Below are 23,104 nucleotides of genomic sequence, written 5' to 3' on the forward strand. Positions count from 1 at the left end.
AGTGCGTGTTTTTCCCGCACGCTGTTCGAGAGTGGAACGGTAGAGAGACATCTTGGAGGTGGTTCACTGAACCCTCTGCCAGGCACTTTATTGTGAATAGCAGAGTAATCACGTAGATGTAGATGTAGACATACTAAGTAATCTCAATTTCTCTGTCATTCATGAATGTGTTTACTAATTTTTGTACCACTGTTTTTGTGAGAGATCTTTTGATAAGAGTCTGCTATGGTAGTCATTCAAGGCCTTCTGCACTGTCCTCTTGATGGAAATATTCTTAGCCACTGTCCCCGTACATGCTCCTCTCCAGAACTGAATGTTTGAATTACTCTTTGAAATATGTCGAAACTCTCTCTTTATATAGCTTACTGAACTTTTAAATCTTTCTGCCTTTTTAAGGTTCTGCATCTCAGTTGGTAAAAACAGAATCCTTACAGCATCATTCTGTTGTTTGTCCGTCTGTCTGTTCAACTGCTGAAAACCCTTTTTCTGAGGAACAGGCAGACGTATCAAGTTCAATGAAATTTATGTTACATACTGAGGTCTATGGTCCTTTGGTTCCAAAAAAGCTAACCTTCTAAGTCAGTGCAATCAAAAATGTGCCATACAAGTAAAGGAAAAAAAATCATAAAATTATTAATTTGCAATTATATCACATGAAATAAATATATTAAAATATTCTCAAAAATCTTGGAATCTCTGAGAGCAATACCTTGCCAGTGTTAATGTCATATATAAATATAGACTTTAGTAATCATTGTTGCTTCAACTGCCTGATGGACACAGAGACCAGTTTCAACATGGCTGTCTTCAAAGGGGTCAAGTCTATTTGTTGCCATGAGACGTAATATATTTCCAACATGAGAGTAGTTCTGAACTGTTTGTTTGAAGTAGCTGTCAGAGGAAGCATTTGACATTATACTGCAGGATCTTGTCATGCCTGTCACTTATAAAACTTTTAGTTCTCTCATTTGATGGCGAATATATTTAAGTTTTCTTCAATTATGATATGATGCTGAAAATATATGCATATATTGCAAGCTGCAGCAGTACCACATCTACAAGATATTGTAATGACAGCAGTGTGACTGTGGGACATTTTTATTAATGAGTTGAGGTTCTCTTTGAAGTTTGCTGTTCCATTTGGAAACAAGTCTGGTGGTTGAAGAAGGACCCAATTACAAGTTTATGCCCAACCTTGGTACTTAATCTCGTCCAAATAATCTTTGCGCAGCTGTAAATCGTATGTCAGTGGATGTATATGTACTGTCTACTGTGACAAATACACCACCTCTGTTTCTCATTTGTCCATCCTTTTGGTATACGCTTAAATTTACCCCAAAAATTTCACTTCTATCAATTACGAGTGTGAGCCAGGTTTCTGTCTCTAGTAGTAAAGAGTTCTGCTGCCTTTTAGCACTGCTTCAAACTGTGGTATTATGTTGTGAATGCTTTGACAGATGACCTAGTAGAATTTTAAATGTTTAGACTCTGGGAGGAATTTGTGTGTGTTCAAATGTGCGTGAATTCCTTAGGGACCAAACTGCTGAGGTCATAGGTCCCTAGACTGACACACCACTTAAAGTAACTTACGCTAAGAATGCCACACGCCCCCATGCCCAAGAGAGGACTCGAACCTCCAGCGGGAAGGGCCGCGCTATCCGTGAGATGGCGCCTCAAACTGGGCAGCATTTCTTTGTGTCTTACACTAATATTGATTGGTCCAACTGATAAGACATGCATCGTTTTCCTTAAAAATATTCATCACCTCATGCCAAGTAGTAAAAACCAATGGGAGATCTGGTTAGGATCATGTCTGAAAAAGTTCAGTGCTATTTCAATCACTCCTTATTTTGCTTTAGTCATCAGCAATAAAACACTTCTTGTATAGGTAGTGGCTTAGACAAAGGTCTTTATTAAAGTACATTCATAAAACATTTGATATTAAATGCTTGTACTGCATAAATAAGAGTTTCAGTCTTCTTTCTTTTAAACATTGGTGTTTTCTTCAAAGTGCACTTCAGCTTCTTACAGTATACTCATCTAACAAAAAAGTTAAAGCACCACCTTTTATCACAATTCATTTGGAAGACAGATACCAAGCCTATGCTTTGACTGTGCACTCCTCAGCAAGCAGTGTGACCTTGCGCTCATGGCTACTGAGCCACTTGTTCATTTGCCTTGATGCTTCCATTTTTCGGCGAACATGTCCTATTAACTGCTTCATCCAGTGCAAACTCTGACAAGAGCTGCTCAAAATGCACCATGGTAAAAATGATGCTATAAGCACTACCCAGTTTTCAGGTATGTCAGGAAACATGTGGACCGCTTTCTGTGAGCTACTTAGACTTGCTTTAGCTTTTCCGGAAAGTAAGTGGCTTAAGCTCACCAATGACATGACCTGAAACAAGAAAATTGTTCAGTAATTGTCTTTTCACAACATATTTGGCCACATGAGGATTGTGTCCAATCTACAAAAACTGCTTCCAGTATCTCTCTCTCTCTCTCTCTCTCTCTCTCTCTCTCTCTCTCTCTCTCTCTCTCTGTGTGTGTGTGTGTGTGTGTGTGTGTGTGTGTGTGTGTGTGTGTATAAAATAATTTAAATAGATAAATAAGTAGCAGCAGAACACACACATAAAACACTGTTGCAATTGGCAAGCCAGTGGCTCCTCCTTCAGGTAGAAGGGTTGAAGGGGAAGAAAGAAGGGCGAAGGAAAAGAACTGGAGAGGTCTAAAAAAAGGGGGGTAGCTTTTGGGAAAGTCGTCCAGAACCATGGGTCAGGAGAGACTTACTGTATGCGATGAGAAGGAAAGACATTATTGGGGACTGCATCAGACGAGATTTTCAAATCTCGTCCGATGCAGTCCCCAACAGTCAGTCTTTCCTTCTCATCCCATACTGTTGCCAATTACGATAGTTTTTTTATGGGTGTGTTCTGCCACCGCTTGGTGAGTAGATTTTTTATCTATCCAATTCAATAATTTTGTCAATAATTGATAGTTTCATTGTTATAAACATATGCTGTCTCCGTAAGAGTTGGCAAAAGTGTAACAGGACATAGAGAATGCTCCACTGAACAATTTGATGTAGGGAACCTGGGTTCGGAGAAGCCACCTTAAGGAGATATGGAAGTAGACTTGTCTACCGCTTTGCCTAGCTTTGCCATTTTCCAGTGTATTTAGAACTAACTTTCATACAAGTTTACACACATTGCAATGTTTATTTGTATGTACGTTCTCTATTACACGCAAGGAAGCAAGGGGAATGAGCCTGATTACTAGGAAGTCATGATGCTAGTTTTGTTTACTCTAATTGTGCGTAAGGTGGCTCTTTTGCATCATATTTACATTGTCCCATGTGCTATGAATCAACAACATGAGAGTACACTGCCTCACTTCAGTGTGGATGTCCGTCCAAAATCTCAATGTGGTATTTCCTGGTCGCTGGATTGGAAAGGGAGGTTCTATTCCCTGGCCTGTGAGATCACCTGACTGGAATCCCCTTGATTATTTCCTATGGGAATATATAAAGTCACTTGTGTGTGAGACCCTACTGGCTACGGATATGGAATTAGTTGCTAGAATTGTAGCTGCTTGTGATGTGATTCAAAACACACCAATATTTGTCAAGGTGTTTCAGAACCTTGTTCGCCGATGTCATCCATGCACTGATGATGGCCGTCAGTTTCAGGCATTTGGTAAGATACAGTACAAATACCATCACTGTTTCAATGATGACATTTGCAGTTAACAGCAACTAATATAAATAAAAGAAATCCACAGTAATGTGGTTTTATTCCTATAGTCTTCTCAAGGTGGCTTCATTGAGCCCAGGTTCGCTACACACACACACACACACACACACACACACACACACACACACACACACACACACACACACACACAGAGAGAGAGAGAGAGAGAGAGAGAGAGAGAGAGAGAGAGAGAGAGAGAGAGAGGGGGGGGGGGGTAGGTAGGTAGGTTAGGTAGGTTTAACTTACAAAAGCTTTCAGAACCAGTTGCTCCTTCTGCCAGATGAAGAGCTGAAGGAGAAGGATGAGAGGTGAAGAAAAGGGACTGGAGAGGTATAGGAAAAGGGGTATATTATTTTAGCAAGGACACCAAGAATCGCAAGTCAGGGGAGAATTACCGGATGGGATGAAACGGAATGACTGACTGTTGGGGACTGCACAAGATGAGATTTGAGAACCTCAGAGCTTAAAGGTGGAAGACAGGGTAAAATAAAAAATAAAGATTACTACTAAAACACTGTGCACCAGCCACTAAGAGTGAAAAGCTAAGTGCACTATATGTAACAGTGGTGGGAGGAGGGAAGACAAAAATTAGACAGGTCAGAAAATGAAAAAATGAAGGAAGGAGTAGTTACTGTGAAGAAATGCTGAGATGGGAGGAATCAACATCAATTAAGGCCAGGCGGGTGGAGAGAGCCAAGGACATGTTGTAGCACTAGTTACCACCAGTGGATGATGGTGATGATTGGTTTGTGGGGGTGCTCAACTGTGTGATTATCTGCACCTGTACAAATTCCCAACCTTTGCTCAACCCAAACTCTCCACTTTCAGGAATGATGATAAAATGATGAGGACAGCACAAACACCCAGTCATCTCGAGGCAGGTGAAAATCCCTGACCCCACCGGGAATTGAACCTAGGATCCTGTGCTCGGGAAGTGAGAACGTGACCGAGAGACCACAATCTGCGGACACCACCAGTGGAGTTCTGAAAAACTGGTGTCTGGGGGAAGAATCCAGATGGCATTTGTGGCGAAACAGGCACCAAGATCATGACTGTCATGTTGTTTGTTGCTGGGGTGTGGTATATCACATGTCATTTCATGGATGGCACTCCATTTGATATTACACATTTTGCCAGTTAAGGGGCTGGTATAGGTGGTGGTAGAAAGGTGCATAGGGCAAGTCTTGCAGTGGCGACAGTCACAGGCATAGGAGTCGTAGGGTAGGGGAGATGGGTGCAGAAAGAGCATAGGGCCTGCAAGGATAATGCGGAGATTGGGAGGGCGACGAAAAGCTATTTTACATGTGTTGGGCAAAAATCTCAGACAGAACGGATCTCATTTCAGGACATGATTTTAGGAAGTGATGGCCTTGTCGAAGTACCTGATTAATAGATTCAAGACCAGGATAATACTGAGTGACAAGTGGTGTGATCTGAAGTTGTCTTTGCAGGGATCAGCAGTACCAGATGTGATGGCCCAGAAAATTTGCTTTTGAACTAGGCTGGTGGGTGAGAATGGGGTGTATTGCTGTAAAGAGTGTGCATCTGAACAAATATGTTTGCCTCGATTGCCACGGCTGTATGGGAGGGAACGTTCGAGATGGAAAGAACGGCAAATGCGAAAATTTAAGTACTGTTGTTTGTTAGTAGGTTCAACATGGACAGTAGTGTGTAGCTGGCCTTCAGTGAGGATGAGATCAATATCAAGGGAAGTGGCAAGGGATTTGGAATATGACTGTGTGAAATTTAATTGGGAGAAGGTATTTACAGATTCCAGGAATTTTAACGTCACCATGAGTCGATACGGCAAAGATGTCATCAGTGTATTTAAACCAAATCACAAGCTGAAGGCTTTTGGATCCCAGGAAAGCCCCTCCAAGTGACCCATGAAAACTTTGGCATAGATAGGAGCCATCCTGGTTCCCATGGTCGCACCCTGATTTGTTTGTATGTCTCACCCTCAAAGGCGAAAGTTAATTAAGGTGAAAAAGAAGGATGTCATAGGTTTGGAATCAGGTGGGTGCTGACTGAGGAAATGTTCGGCAGCAGACAATGTAATGTACATGGGGGCTGTTGGTATAGAGGGTGATGGTATCAATGGTAACAAGCAAGGTATGTGGTGGGAGTGGGATGGGGACAGATTTCAGATGCACTACGAAAAGGTTGCTATATTTTACTACGGGTTCCAGGGGTTGCTCAACTAAGGCAGATATATATTTGGTGAGTACTTTGAAGCCGCAACTATAGGGTGGCCAGGATGATTGGGTTTGCAGATCTTAGGAAGAAGGTAAAAGTTGTAGCTGTGAGGTTTCAGTGGGGTAAGGAATTCTATGGACTGCAGTGTAAGCCCTTGTGAGGGGTGTGAGGCTTTTAAGAGTGACTGCTGGTCAGTTTGAATCACAAGGATAGGATCTTGATGGCGGATGCTGTATACAGATGTGTCAGACAGCTGGCGTAGACCTTCACTAACATACTCCTGTCATTCAACTACGACAGCAGTAGATCCTTTGTTTGCTGGGCGGATAATCATTGAGTCAGCAACTTTTAGTGAACACAGAGCCTGGAGTTCTGCAGGTTAGCGTCATGTTGTAGGAAACTGAGGAAGGGTTGTGAAGCAATGCTAGATGTGAGAAAGGCTTGGAAGGGATAATTTTGAGTTAACTGTGGTGGATCAAGTTGGATCGTGGTCAGAACTGTTCGAGGCAGTGCTTAATGCCAGGTTTGCTGTTGTAAAGGTTTTGGGATTGGGCTGCAAAGTGATATTTCCAGTTGATATTAAGTGTAAAGGAAACTAGGTCCTTCACCAAAGCACCATGATTAAATAGCAGATTAAGACTGAAAGTGAGACTTACAGTTAATTCAGGAGGGGGAGAGAGCTTTAGATGAGAGGTTGAGAACACTGTAGTGTTGTGACTGGTTCTTGTCATTATGAGTTACTATTGGTCTGGGAGGCAGTGGTGTAGGCTGTGAGATGTTACAGAGGTTGGCCAAGCTCATTTTGTACGAGAGGAGTGGTGGTTGAAGGTGTGGCTGTTTGAGGAGCTGTACAGGGACAGGAAGGGAAACACCACTGTTGAGGTAATTTAGGGGATGGTGTGATAGCTTTTTGAAGTGAAGTCTGTTAAGTTGCTGCAGTCTGAAGCTGGCTTGGTGAATGATACCATCCAAGGAAATATGAAGGGTGGATAACGGCAAGATTTTGTACAAGGAGGGAGGTTTGGTGGAGTGGAAATTGACAGATAGAACAGACAATATTGTTCTACAGTTAAAAACTTTTTTACCCAAGTGTACCAATAAACTTATCACACCTTTGTCAACTGACCTTAGAAACATCCATGCTTCCACGACCAAGACTGAGTGCAACCTGTGCACACTGTGCAGCTCCGGCAGGATTGCAACGAGGATAAAGATGCAGTAACATCAGGGCAAGAGACAGCCACAGTGATGCTTCACCAGGATGACGATGAACGGCACCACTCAGGCTGCGCTTCGATTCAACTGTGCGTCTCTGAAACATTTACATTTTCAATTTAAAAAATGACTGCATATTTTTGTCAGTACAAAAGACAGTTGTGGTAGTTGTAAATGTCTTACTTTACCTGAATAAAATGCATATATGCTCTGAAAACTGCAATATGCATAACATAATTTGGATCATCATCATAACTAACAAGTTCCTTTAGAACAACTTCTGTCAAGTTCAGATCTTCATTGAGCATTCCAAGAGCACATAAAGCAAAATATCCTTCAACTGATGGTGGTTTTAGTTGTGCACTGGAACAAACAGGGTATTATTATTTAAAATTTTAATGTAAAACTTGCCTGAAATTTGTATTTATGTGGTGTAAGAAAAATTCAAACTTTCACTCTCCCCTAGGTATATATTTCTCAGGGAAAAAGTGTTTACCTTTGTAATAGCAATGTCTTTGAGTCTTCAACTCCTTGGAATTTATAAGCCATTGTTGCCATAGCAACAAGAACATGAGATTTCAGTCCATCGTCAGAAGCAAGCCAATGAAGGACACTATCATACGTTTCATATGATTCCTCATATTTTTCAGCTGAAACCATTACAAAAGATATTAACAGAAATATAGTGACATGGCTTGCAGTTAAAAACAACTTTATTTCCAATTACAGAATGCATTTTATAAATTTTAAATACTTTCATGCATAATAAATTTCCATAGTAGGCAGGAAATATATCTTTTCCATTAATACTTTTCCTCGCCTATGTGTAGTAATAGCAAGCACTTTTACTGTATGTTTAAATACACACATGTCTGTTATGGTAAGTCAACCCACTATTTACATTTTCACCGGTAAGAAGGTCCCTTCCCTGTACACTGTCCTTCAGCATATCAGTGGGAGGTAGTTCAAAACCTCTCCTATTGTCATTCATATATTGGTCATTTATTAAAGAAAGGAGAAAACACATACAAAAGGTATTACAGTTTACAAGCTATCAGGACCAGTGGCTCCTCCTCCTGGCAGAAGGGCGGAGGGGCATGGAAGAGAGGTGAAGGAAAATGACTAGTGACATTTAGAAACAGGGTAAAACTTTTCAGTTTGGCAAAGTTGTCCAGAACCACACAGAGGGGAGGAGACTTACTGGATGGGATGAGAACGAAAGGCTGATTGGCAGGGACTGCACTGAATGAGATTTAAAAACCTGAGAGCTTAAAGATGAAAGATGAGGTAACATGCAAGGGTGACGGCAAAAGATAGATGTAGGAAACTAACAGGGAGTGAAGAGAGGAATAGTTACTGTGAAGAAATGCCGAGTCTGAAGAAATTGACATAAATTAAGGCCAGGTGGGTGGCAAGAACCAAGGACATGCTGTAGCACCCATTTGCAGCTGTGGAGTTCTGAGAAACGGATGTCTGGGGGAAGAATTCAAATGACAAGTGTGGTGAAACAAGCAACAAGGCCATGACTGTCATGTTGTAGAGCACATTCTGTAACAGGATATTGTGTGTTGTCACTACACATCCTCGTTTTATGCCCATTCATCCTAAATGATAACTTGGTAGTAGTCATGCTGATGTGAAAGGCCAAGTGTTCATGTAACAGCAGGTATATGATGTGTCATATCATACGTGACTTTCCCTTTGATAGTACATGTTTTGCCAGTTACAGGGCTGATATAGGTGATGGTGCATAGGGCAAGTTTTGCAGTGGGAGGGTCACAGGGATAGGAGCCGTAGTGTAGGGAGATGGGCACAGGAGCAGCATATGGTCTGACATGGATATCATGGGGATCAGAGGGCGACAGAAAGCTATTCTAGGTGTGGTGGGCAAAATCTCAAACAGAATGGACCTCATTTCAGGGCATGATTTTAGAGAGATAAATTCAAGACTAGGATAATACTGAGTAATACATGGTGTACATCTAAGCTGCCTTTGCAGAGATCAGTGGCACCAGGATCAGATGTGATGACCCACAAAATCTGCTTTTGAGCTAGGCTTGTGGGGTTATTACATACAGTGAAGGCTGAGGTGTACTGCTGTAAAAATCTGCATTACACAAATATGTTTGCTACAAATGCCAATGCCAATGTTTGACATGGAAAGGATGGCAACTGTCAAAACATAAGTACTGGTGTTTGTTAGTAGGTTTAATGTGAACGGAAGTGTGTAGCTGACCTTCGATGAGGATAAAATTAATGTCAAGGAAAATGACATGGGATTCGGAATAGAATCAAGTGAAATTTAATCATGCACAATATTTTAGCAGTAATTTCTGTCTTGCATATAACCCTATCTTCCACCTTTAAGCTCTCAGGCTTTGCAAATCTCATCTGGTGCGTTCCCAACAATCAATGTTTCCTTCTCATCTTACCTGTTAAGTCTTCTCTGACTCAGAGTTCTGAGGGACTTTTTCAAACTCTACCCCATTTCCTAAACCTCAACAGACCTTTTTCTTCGCTCCTCTTCCTTCCCTGTCAACATTTCTGCCACAAGAAGGAGCCACTGGCTCTGAAAGCTTGTGGACTGCAATATTTTTTATATGTGTATTCTCCTGCTGTCACTTGGTGAGTGGATTTTTTAATCTATCCAGTTACTTGTATAATGGTCATTAATTGCTCTAGGAACTAAAATTTCTCCAGGTAAGCTTTAACCCAATTATTTTCAAATGCTATACATTCAGTTAAAAAGCAAGGTTTCTCCTGCTGCTTAGATGGGTTTTCTACTGCAGAAGGCAAATCTGCTGAGATACTTGGCATTTCTGTAAAATGGTCACTACCACTACCACCATACCAATATTTATAGACCCAAACAAGTTCTTGTGTAACAAATGCCTGGGGATAGATGGCGTTCATCTAAACAGGCTAGGCTCCAAATTGCTTAGTAAAATGTTTATTGATGTATGCCACATCTTAAAAAGTGCTAAAAAGGGAAATGAATAAGCAGAGAGGGGGACAAAAAAATAACAAATAATACCAAAATGCTTACCAAATGAAAATCTACCAACAGTAATAAATAAATCTGGAACCATGTATATCACACATTACAATATAAATGGTCTAAACTCTTAACACCTTGAATAGCACATGTAAAATAGATGAATTGCAAATATTTCTGACTGAATGCAAATTTGTAAAAATTTTATGTCTGAATCAACATTGGTTGACACACTAAAATTTCTAAATAAAATCCAAAACTTCACCATAGCTACTAGCTACTGTAGACAAAATAAACCACATGGAGGCTCATGTATACTTGTTCATTCTAACATAAAGTTTAAAATAAGGAAAGAGTTGGACCATTTGAATGAGAAATGTATCTTTGAAAGTTGCTGGGTAGACCTTGTACATATAGATATTATTGTAATTTCAATTTACAGAATCCCGGGAAATCAAGTAACGAACGACTTCCTATACAAATTAGAAAATATGCTCAAAAGCCTAATAAAAGAAAAAAAGTAGTAATAGCAGCTGACTTCAGCATCAATGTCTTAAGTGAATGCCATGAAGCTGACAAATTCACTGACCTAATAAAACAAATCCGGCTTCAAACCAAACTTCTTAGAATACATCAGAGAAAATGCCCAGTCAGCAACCAGCATTGATAACATTCTGACAAATTATGTGTTTGAAGATGTTCATAAATTTTGCTTTGATATAGAAATGTCTGATCATAAAGCACTGTTTATTGAAATGGCAAAAACAAACACAGAAACCTCACTTACAAATAAGCCTAAGTACTTTAAAAGAAATTTCATCTCAGAAAATTTAACTGTATTCCAGGACAGGTTAAAAGAGACAGACTGGCAATGTAACAATAACAAGTCAATTAATGAAAACTTTCAAAATTTCCTAACCTGCTTCCTTCTTGTATTCAATGAAATCTTTCCACCTAAGTGTGCCAACACTAAAGTGACAAGTAAACTAACTTGGATAACAGAAGGAATAAAAATTTCTAGTGCTAGGAAACGGTAGCTGCACAAAGAGCTGAAATATAACAAAGATCTAGCTTTTATTGAATATGTGAAGCATTATAAAAATGTTTTCAAAAAAGTTGTACAGGCAGCAAAACAAATGTTTAACAGCAAACTAATCTCAAATCATAAGAATAAATCAAAAGCAGTGCGGACTGTTGTTAAATCAGAATTGGGCGTTAAAGTAAGCAGCCATGAAATTTGAAAAATGAAGCATGAAAACACCACCATTGTAAATCCTGCTCAAATATCAGAACACTTCAGTGAATTGTTTATCAATGTGACAAAGTCAAACGTAAATGTTACAAATTACAATAAAAATGTATGTCCATATGGGCTTGATCGAAAAAATATACCTCCCATGAAATTTAGAAATATTACAATGAAAAAAATAGAAGAGATTATATTATCACAAAAAAATAAAAATTTCGGTGGGTTGGGGTGGGATACCTGCGAAAGTAATTAAATCAGTGTACAAAATAGTAAGTCTTCAACTAGATGAATTATTCAACATATAATTTGAAGATTGTTTTCCAGAATCATTAAAATACGCAGAAATAAAACCACTTTTTAAAAAAGGGTCAAGAGAAGATATGGGGAATTATCGTCCTACCTCTCTCCTTCCAGTGCTATCAAAAATTTTCGAGAAAGTAGCTGCTATCCAAATCCAAAACTAATTTGTATTATTTTGTACAATCAGTTTGTCTTCTAGCATGTGAAAAATACAACAGATGCCATAAACAATTTCACAGGAAAAATTAGCACAGCTCTACACAAAAACAGTAAAGTAGCTGGAATTTTCTGCGACCCGACAAAGGCTTTCGATTCCGTAAATCATTCCTTGCTAATCCACAAACTAGAGAAATATGGGATTAAGGGTGCAAGTACTTCAATGGCTTACTTCTTACTTATCTAGTAGAAAACAAAAAACAATCATCTCTTCAAATGGTGTAAACTATCATTCACACTGGAAAACAATAACACAGGGTATCCCACAAGGTTCAATCCTCGGTCCAATTCTCTTTCTATTGTATGTCAAATACTTGCCATTAAACATAAATCCACCATCCGTTCTGTTTGCTGATGACATGTTTGTCTTGATTAAAAGCGGAGAAACAGAAACGATTCCTGATAGTGTCACTGGTACATTAGACAGGCTAGAGTCATGGTTCCAGTTAAATGGACTGAAGCTTAACATATCAAAAACAAACTTGATTCAATTCAGAACCAAACAGTCAAAAGACCAGGAAATTAATAATATATCTCGTGTACTAAAGCTCTAGAAGAAAATTATCGGAAATATGTGCACTGCATAGCAAAGAGAATCATGTCGCCCATTATTACAGAAACTAAAATTTTTGACTGTCCCCTCCCTGTACATACACAAGCTAATGATATTTTTACACAACAAACCGGAATTGTTCATTAAAAACCAATCTGATAATCCATTCAGTACAAGGAATAATGATAATTTTATGCTTCCTGCCCATAGATTGAAATTATATGCTCAGACTGTGCAACTTATGAGCATGGAAGTCTACAACAAACTTAGAGGCAAAAACATTCTAAACATGGAACTAGGCATACTAAAAAAGAAGTTACATGAAATTCTTATACACAAATGTTATTACTTATTAGAAGAGTTCATGGAAGATGAACTGATAATTTGAGCAGAATCCAACTGCAAATTAGCATTATAGTGTGGGAAAAAAAACAAAATGTCCATCACCAAGAAAGATATTTACCTATGCTGGAAAACAAGTAAATATAGATACTGCTACAGAGACTAAATATAGTTTTAAAAATTAACATTACATTCTAGTTTGTAATTTTTGACATGCCTCCTGTACCATAATCACGATTTGTAAGTGTATGTTATGAGAGTAATAAATCACAATTTACAATTCATCACACTACCAGCAGGCGACCATTAGCCCAGACAGACACCGCTACAGTTCCATGACCCAAGTTTTAGGAGCTGTTATTTAGATTTGCTTTTGTTCTTCCTTGCATATTACTCCTTTGTATGGCATGATAACAATGTTTTTAGTGATATTTTATGGACTAACTGTGAGTTTTAGATTCAACTTCTACAATCAGTTAATAATATATACTTTGTTGCATCAGGCTCACTAGTATGGCATTCTAAAATAAGCACATTCAGAACATTTTATGTGGTAATGTATATCAATAATAGAGAGTGTAATGGATCTGGGAGATGTGTTATTTTCTACCAGATTTGTCGATACCAAATTGTAAATGTTTTCTTATATTTTTTGTCAGAAATTTAAATAATTGTAATTTGCCTTACTTTTTGTTAATTAGCTTATATTTCTGAGAGTGAAAGCATATTGATTACTATTAGTAAATGTGACGAAGAATATCAAAGAGACTGATGACTAGTGGAAACTTGTGTGTTGTGTAAAATGTCTTTGACGCTGGAGACGTCATTGACTGTAGTCAGTCGGCAGTGAACTCGTGGTGTGTGTTGATGGTTGAACAATGTGCAGGTCGCCGTCATAATAATTTGGATATGAAAAAAAAAAAAAAAAAAAAAAAAAAAAAAAAAAAAAAAAAAAAAAAAAAAAAGAAATATGTTACTACTATTTCTATAGAAGCTTTAAGAAGAAACCACACTTGAAGAAATGGTATTCGAAGCACCAAAAAATTAGGCAAACGCATTGAACCAGGACATTTCTGCAGCCAACAAAACTGCATAGTAGAATCATACTTCCACTAGACAACTGAAGCCAAGACAAATATTGCCTTGTAAACATTTTATGGAAAAAGTACTGTCACGAAATATGCCAAATCTAAGTAAATAAAAATAGTGACCATATTTCAACTGTGGTCTGCACCCGGGATAGCATATTTCAACTGGGGGCTTGTCTGGGATAGCATATTTCAACTGGGGGCTTGTCTGGGATAGCATATTTCAACTGGGGACTGTAGCTGGGATATTGTGTTCATATGCTCTTCAACAGTGCTACGAAGAAGAAAATTTGTGTGTTAATACCAGTTTTTTTCAGAATGTTTGTTACAGTATGTGTGTTCATCGGAAAGTAAAAGTTTTGGAGAAAAAAATGTTTCGGCAAAAAATATAATTTTCAACAGAAGAAAAAATTTCAAGAATTTTGGTCAACAATCACATGGATGGAAAACGTGGATTTGCAAACAGTAGAAAAGTGTTCCAGATAAGTCACGAAACCCTCGTATTTTATTAAAACAATCTTTTTATCTTGTTTTGTATTGTTGTGTATAATTTTTTTTTCTTCACAATGAATTATGAGATTTTTGAGAGTATTGTGCCTAAAGTAGAAAGTAGTAATTTAATAGACTTCGAAAATCAGGACAGGTCAAATGAAACAGAAAGAACCGATCAAATTGATTTAAAAAGTTTTCTTGTAAATTTCACGAAAGAAATTAAACTATCAGTTGACGACAATAAGACTTACTGGGATGAAAAAATTGATAATATTTTGTTGCAAGTCCAAGCAGTCAATACCCAAGTGGGTGATCTTTCAACAGAGTTGGCAGTGTTGAGGAAAAAAATGAATCTGTGGAAGCGAAAGTAAATGAAATTGATGCTAAATTGAGCGATGAAATTAATACTGTAAAAAATGAGTCACTGGCAGACAGGGAAAGAAATTTAATTGATTTTAATGAGATAAAAGGGGAAATTAAAAATTTGGATGAAAACACAAAAGTTTTAGTAAAAATTTAGAACAAAAAACTGACAATCGTTTGGTTACTCTAAAAAAAAAAAAGTAGAATGCAGTGATTTAGAAAACAAAAAATCTGACAAAGAACTTAGCGAAAACCCTGAAAGTTTAAACACTGAATTTCAAAGCAAAAATTACAATGTCAACACATGCAATCTTGTATCTAATATTCCAGTGAAGCACTTTCCGGTAGATGGACCCTTACATCCTGTTGATTTTATTCAATATTGCAAGGATTGTTTTTTACCTCACTCACTAGATGATATAAAAATTAAATTTGTGAAAAAATTCTTGGAAGGGGAAGCTTTGACTTGGGCAAACCAGATTGTAACTGTGGGGATAACCTTTTCAGAATTTGAATCAAAATTTCTGGAAAATTTTTGGGATGATCTTAAGCAAACTAGAATCAAAAGTGAATTTTTGAATGGAAGAAACTATAGAGAATCAGATGGGAGCATGAAACAATTTTGGAAAAGTGAACTTCAAAAACTTATTCATTTAACAAAACATTTGGATGACTTGATCAAATTTGATACCTTAAAGAGAAGATTGCCATCAGCAATGCAGTTGAGTTTAGTTCATTGTCCTGATAGTAATGTTGAGCAGTTTCTCAATTATATTCAAAAGTTGGATTGGGTAACAACAAGAACACACAGTGGGTTTACTCAGAAAGGTAGTGGTCAAAATTAGGGAAATAATAACTTTAAAAAAAGGGAACAAAACAATTATCATGGTGTCAGTCAAAATTCAGGGGGATATAACAATTTTCAAAAGAAGGACCATAGTTTTCATCAAAAACAAGAACATTTTCGAGGAAATAATCAACAAAATGGAGAACACTTTAGGGATCAAAATCACAGAAATTTTGCTAGAGATCAGTACAACAGAAACTACCATCAATCAGGTAATGTTTGGCATAGGAATGGGAACAGAAATGTTGATCAGAGACATTGGCAGAACCACAATCAGCAGTTCAAACAGGAACCAGTTGTAATTCAGGAAATAAAAAACGAGTAGACAGCCCCTCGAAGGTCCGCAAGGTTGAGGCAGAAGGTGAGAATGATGAAAGGACCAATGGATGTGACAATCATAAACCCAAACATGACAGTTCCAAACCTAAGCTATCACATGAGGTTATTAGTTGTTATTTACTGAAAAAATTTCAAGGGGAAAATAATGATGATATTGATAAAGATAAAATTTTCAGTCCACAAGAACATACAGTTAAAGTAATTGTGATTCATTTAATTTAACAGAGCTTTACACTTGGGCAGAAAAGAACAACACTTTGTCAGATGATGTAATTTGTAGTAGTTCAGAGATGTGTGGTGAGCGAAAGAGAGAATGTATGCTGTGAGAATGAAAATATTGGTGAAAGGGATCTGGTAACTTTAGAAAGAGGAAATAATATTTTGGGGGATAATTTGAATGTGTATGACCTGAATATGTATAATGATAATGATGTTGAGGAAAGGTGTTTCATTAGTTTAAATAGGGAGTTGGGTATACACATGGTTGAAAATGGATTAAATAGTGAGAATATTATAGAAATTCCTAGTGATGTTACCAGGATGAATAAGGCTCACAAGCAGGGTGTATGTGAAAGTGTGAATTTTGATGTTGTTGGTAAAGAATCTGACTACACAAATAATGATGACACACATATAACGCTTAGCGTAAGTGAAAGTGAAATTTTTACAGATACTAATGACACACACACATTTCTTATGAATCTATGGCTGAACAGTGAAACTATTTCTTTTGACAAGAAATTCAGAAATATGCTTATTCATGTATGTGAAACTATATGTCCTAAGTGGTGGAAAAAGATGAGAGATGTTATTTTTGAAAAGCTGAAGGATAAGTACTTCAATAGTATACAATGTGATTTGGATGAAAATTCTTGGCTATTTGAGATGATAGAGAATACTAATGACAATTTTGTATCTTGTGCAAATTTTATAACTGTGGCAAATAATACATGTAGTGATATACCATATGATTCTGATAAGTACAGGTTTGGGGAAATTGAAAGTGATTTATTACAGGAGGATACAGGTTTTGAGAAAAGTGATCAATTCTGCAGTCCTTATATAAAAGTTCAGATTGGGTCATGGATTGGTAAATGTTTGATTGATGCAGGAAGTGAGATCTCGGGAATATCTGAAAGGTTAAGCAAGAAACTGAAAGTGGGGAAAGATTATGTTGAAATGCCAGTTGTTGGGGTAAAGATAAAAAGTGCTACTGGGAAGAGCAGTAAATTAGTAAAAAGCCAGGCTTTAGTGACATTTTTAATTGAAGGCAAGTTGTTCACACATGGATGTTTTGTAATTCAGGAATTTAATGAAGATTTTCTTTTGGGTATGAATTGGATAGTAAAAGTAAATACAGCATTTGATTGGGTTGGAAGAAAACTTTTGATAGAAACTAGCGAAAGGGAATACATTCAGACAAATTTTGTGAACACACTTGGTGATCAGAGTAATGGAAATTTTGACAGTATCAATTTACTAAAAGAAAATAGATTGGAGAATACTGAAATTCATAGATTTGATACTGATGAAGTTGAATTTAGGAATTAAATAAATTTGAAAATTTTAGAAACACAAATTTTATCTGGGGAGCAAAAACAACAGTTAGAAAATCTGCTGTGGAATAGTGATGTTTTCAGTGACATACCTGGTAGGGTAAAGGGTTATCAGTGTGAGCTTCAGGTGAAACCTCATGAACCATTTTTCATAAAACCATACAGTATTGCAATATCAAAAAGACCTGCTGTTGTGAAAGAGCTGAAAAAGATGGAAGGATGTAATATAATAGAAAGGAGTATCAGTGCATATAATAATCCTCTAGTAGTAGCTTGGAAAAAAGATGGTGGAGTAAGATTGGTTTTGGACTCTAGACACTTAAACAAAATTTTGTTCAGACAGACAGACCATCCCGAAAATATTGATGAGTTACTCTATAAATTTACAGATATAAAATATATGTCAAGCTTGGATCTAACTTCGGGTTTTAATCAGGTACCTCTTTCGGTTAATTCTAGAAAATATACTGCTTTCTTGTACAATGGTAAGAGTTACCAATGTCGTGTTGTGCCATTTGGGTTAAATTCTTCTGTTTCCGAATTTATAAGAGCTTTGGATCATGTACTGGGGCAAGAACTTGCATCTAAACTGATAATTTATGTAGATGACATTTTGGTTACAGGGCAAAATTGGGAGGAACATTTTTCGATTTTGAAGTCAGTTTTTGAAAAACTTAGAAAAGGGGGGATGACATTGAAATTAGAGAAATGTAAGTTTTCAGTTTCTGAATTAAAATTTTTGGGTCATGTTGTCACAGGGAATTTTGGCAGATCCAGAAAAAAATTAAAGTAATTTCAGAAATTCCTATTCCTAAAACTAGAAAACAATTAAAGTCATTCTCTGGGTTATGTGGTTATTACTGAAAAACATACAAGTGATCAGAGTCTGAATGCACCTTGTTTAAGTCAGTTACTTAAGAAAAACACTGTCTGGGTTTGGGATACAAGTTGTCAGGAAGAGTTTGATAAAATTAAGCAAGAGTTGAGGAAGCAACACTTATTACACATACCTGATTTTAATTTACCATTTTGTTTGAATACTGATAGCAGTAATTATGTGCTTGGAGCAGAGTTATTTCAAGAAAGGGTAGAGAATGGAGTTAAGATACATTGTACCATAGCATTTGCAAGCAGAATGTTGCTTAAGCGTGAGAAAAATTATACAGTCACAGAGAAGGAACTTTTGGCAATTCACTGGGCTTTTACAAAATTTGGAATTTACCTTATTGGACACAAAACCATAGTATTTTTGGGTCACAAAGCTTTGAATTACTTACAAGAGTGCAAATTATACCACAGTAGATTGACCAGATGGGCAATATTTCTGCAACAGTTTGACTTTGAAATCAAGCACATAAAAGGTTCTGAGAATGTAGGAGCTGATTCACTTTTAAGGTTACCAATTGGGGGAGAAAAGGAGATTTTTGAAAAAGAGGAGGAAAAGCAATTTAAAGTTAGATACCTGAAAGGGGTGGAAAAAACAATTAGAGCTACATGTAACAAAATTAGGAAAAATCGAAATGTAGATCAAAGTTGGAAATTAATCAAAGAATGTTTAGGCAAGAAGGGGTATGAGAAACATGATAAATTTTACAAATTACATAAGGGGATTTTATTTCGGAGAACAGTAGTAGATTCTGATAATTTGAAACTGTGTTGGCCAGAGGCAGATGCTGAAAAGCTGATCATTTACATACATGAAAGTTTTGGTCATTGTGGGATACAGAAGTGCATTCAAAAGATACAAGAAAACGTTTATTTTTACAATATTGGAAAGAAGGTAAGAAAAGAATTGGCAACCTGTGACAAATGTCAGAGTTAAAGTAAGCAATCAAAGATGTGGTGGACAGATACAAAACATTATTCCGGAATGTTATCAAAGAGTAAAGGTGGTCACTGTTACATATTTGTTATGGTAGATCTATTTTCAAAATTAATTAAACTATATCCAGTGAAAAAAGCTACTAGCCATGAAATTATAATAAAAATTGAAAGAGATTATTTCGCAAAGGTGGGTAAACCAAAAGCTATATTATCAGACAATGGTTTATAGTTCACCTCTAAAATTTGGAAAAAGTTTATTGAAAGATCAAAATTGAAGCATATACTTATATCTGTTTATTCTCCGTCCACCAATCCTGCAAAAAGATATACGAGGGAAATTGGGAGACTTTGTAGAACCTATTGTAGCCATAAACTTCCAACCTGGTTTGAGCACATTCGAAATTTTGAAGATATTACGAATAGCCTACAACATAGTTCCACAGGATTTTCACCGTATGAGATAATGTTTAATATCAGACCTCCAAATCTTATATCAGAACTTATTGAATTTCCTGAATGTACACCTTTAACCATGCAAGAGAGAGAAGATATTGTCAGGGAAACTATGAGGAAACAAGGGGAAAAGAGGAATAAAAGACATAACAGTATGGTAAAATTTACCACTTTCAAAATTGGGGATCTTGTTCGGTCAAGTCTCATGAAAAATCAAAAATGTTAACTTCAGAAATTAAAAAATTCTTTGAGATCTATATTAGGCCTTTGGAAGTCATAGAAAATCCACACCCTAATCTTTACCGTTTGGTGTACCTTAAGTCAAAGAAATTATTTGGTCTCAGGAATGTTGTCTCTTTGAAAATATATAAACAGAAATCATAATTTCAAAATTTAAATAACCTATTATCATCTAAAACAAAAGTCCTCCACTGGAATATGCTTGTTAGAACAAAACTACCTGTACAACTAAGTATATATATTTGCATGTATAAATTAATAATTTGAAGTCACATGTTAATTGAAACTGATGAAAAAACACTGTTGTAACAAAGAATGAGATAAAGACTTATTTTTACTCTTTTGCAAAAAAAAAAAAAGTCTCCAAAGTGAGCATTTCTGAATTTTTCTAATTTTTGGAAGCTAAGTCTTTCCTGTGGGTGAAGGCATGCATGTGAGGACATGCATGCAAAGGTATAAGTTTCAAACCAATTTTAGATAAAGCCTCATGATATAAGAGCAATTTATTGTTCTTTATGCTGATGTTGTGGGGAGCAGAAGTACTCTTAACAAGAATGTGACTTGCAGTAATATTGTAGCAGAGAGGCAAGTGTACATAAATAATTGTAAAAAAAGAAGATTAGATATACTGATGTATCTTTAGCTATACTAAAAGAAGAAAGTCATATAAATAAAAAAAAATACAAAATAAAAAAACCATGAGTAAAAAAATATAAAAATTTAAAAAAGAAAAAAAATATACAAAATAACAAAAGCCACAAGTAAAAAAAATTCAAAAACAAAAATCAGAAGTAAAAAAAAAATATAAAAGGCTACACTATATATGCCCAGTATCATTGTACAATATGTAAGGAACATGAAATTAATATTAATAAAGAAAAAAAATTTAATTATGAGAACCAGTTGTTACAGAGTGACCAAAGAAGTGTTTGTAGATATCTTATGCTAGCAAATGGGTTTTATCTTACTATTATTTTCAATTTGTATGCTGTATTTTAGAATATTTCTCATGTATGTTTTATGCCATGTATATTTGTCATGCTAATTTCTTTACTTGAATTTTTTGTGTACGAGGTTGAGGGGGAAGGATGATTGCAACAACAGCCAGTAATAAGTCCACAGATTCAAAGAGTCCAAATTTGGAAGAGGTTATCAGACTGCATTATTAATGTACTAATTGTGTAATACAGATCCATTACTGAGTGTGGTCGTGATTTTGTTGTATATGTTCATAACAACAAAAGCCCTGGGGAGCAGTTTTAATGGATCTGGGAGATGTGTTATTTTCTACCAGATTTGTCGATACCAAATTGTAAATGTTTTCTTATATTTTTTTGTCAGAAATTTTTTTAATTGTAATTTGCCTTACTGTTTGTTAATTTACTTATATTTCTGAGAGTGAAAGCATATTGATTACTATTAGTAAATGTGACGAAGAATATCAAAGAGACTGATTACAAGTGGAAGCTTGTGTGTTGTGTAAAATGTCTTTGACGCTGGAGACGTCTTTGACTAGTCAGTCGGCAGTGAACTCATGGTGTGTGTTGACGGTTGAACAATGTGCAGGTCGCCGTCATAATAATTTGGAAGTGAATAAAAAAAAAAGATTATGTTACTGCCTTTTCTATATAAGCTTTAAGAAGAAACCACATTTGAAGAAATGGTATTCGAAGCACCAAAAAATGAGGCAAACGCATTGAACCAGTACACTTCTGCAGCCAACAAAACTGCATAGTGGAATCATACTTCCACTAGACAACTGAAGCCAAGACAAATATCGCATTGTAAACATTTTACGGAAAAGGTACTGTCACGAAATATGCCAAATTTAAGTAAATAAAAATAGTGACCATATTTCAACTGTGTTCTGCACCCGGGATAGCATATTTCAACTGGGGGCTCGTCCAGGATAGCATATTTCAAGAGTTAAATTTCTCTGGTGAACCACTGGCCTTGGTGACAATGTGGCTATAAAAAAATGGGATTGATGCTGTCACAGAGTAAGTATATGTGCACCAAAGACAAACAACCAATAACTTTGAAGTGTGAAGCCTTCTCAATAGAATACAGTATATACCTCATGTCTGTAAACAAATCATGTGGCCGTGGCAATCATTTGTTTAGCTGGGAAAATGGTAATCATAATAATAGAGCAACAAATTGACGCATTAGAAAAACTGCTACTTAAAGCTTCCTGTTACTGACAGAAATGTATGTCGAAGATTGTTGATCATGTACGTGAGTTTTTGAGTGGTTCAAGTACTTCCAAAATGGCAATGGACACACAGAAGATGGCACACACCCAGACGCCATCCAATATCAAAAATGGACGAAAATATAAAAAATGGATGAAAAAATCAAAAAAGTAGGTAATCTGATTTGATCTAACTAATGGTATTTGATCACTTGCCGAAACTGCAGAAATCGACAAAACAGAGAATGTGTAAGGCAAATTTTACATAATGAATTTAATATCGGAAAAGTGTGTGCAAAACTGGCGGTGACAATTCTCACAATCAAACAGAAAGAGGCTCACATAAAATATTTGTATTAACACTTTAAATACCATTGAAAATGATCCTAATTTCTTGCAAAGCATGGTAACATGTGATGAATCTTTGTTTTTTAACTTACCATGCATTTGGAAGGGCCCAACTTCACTGTGAGCAAAAAATGATCGAATGAGCAAATCAAGATTCAAAGCGGCGATGATTGTTTTTTTTTTTCCAGATACGTGGAAATGTATGTCTTCACTGGGTTCCTGAAGATCAAACTATTAATCAACATCACTACTGTGAAGTACTTGCTCAACTCCATGAGCAAATATGAAAAAAAGACCATAATTGTGGGAGAACAAGTCGTGGGTTCTGCATCAAGACAATGCACCTGCTCATACCACATTCAGGGCGTATCGTGGACAAGGAAAAAAAAATCCTGGATTTTACCCAGATTTCCTGGTTAAAAATACACTTTCTCCAGGCTGAAAATACACTTTTTCCATGTTAAGTGACAGTATACTCTTCCTCAGCACTGTAAAACTCATCAATTGTTTGAATGTTTATGGTTGTATATCCAGGTGTAGAA

At 36.5% G+C, this 23,104-nt stretch overlaps 1 protein-coding gene across 1 annotated transcript in view; it reads right to left on the bottom strand.

Annotated features, from left to right (window-relative positions):
- Positions 1-1,877: 1,877 nt before the first annotated feature.
- Positions 1,878-23,104, bottom strand: part of LOC126267374 (tetratricopeptide repeat protein 37) — a 159,604-nt gene continuing 138,377 nt past the window's right edge. Inside the window, exons 17-20 of the mRNA XM_049972555.1 lie at positions 7,660-7,813; positions 7,352-7,526; positions 7,075-7,260; positions 1,878-2,398 (exon numbers count right to left, since the gene is read on the bottom strand). Of these exons, the coding sequence (XP_049828512.1) occupies positions 2,102-2,398; positions 7,075-7,260; positions 7,352-7,526; positions 7,660-7,813 (812 nt within the window). The 3' untranslated portion in view covers positions 1,878-2,101. The remainder of the gene's footprint in view (positions 2,399-7,074; positions 7,261-7,351; positions 7,527-7,659; positions 7,814-23,104) is intronic.

Source organism: Schistocerca gregaria, chromosome 4, assembly GCF_023897955.1.
Source record: "Schistocerca gregaria isolate iqSchGreg1 chromosome 4, iqSchGreg1.2, whole genome shotgun sequence".
Classification (NCBI taxonomy): Eukaryota; Metazoa; Arthropoda; class Insecta; order Orthoptera; family Acrididae; genus Schistocerca; species Schistocerca gregaria.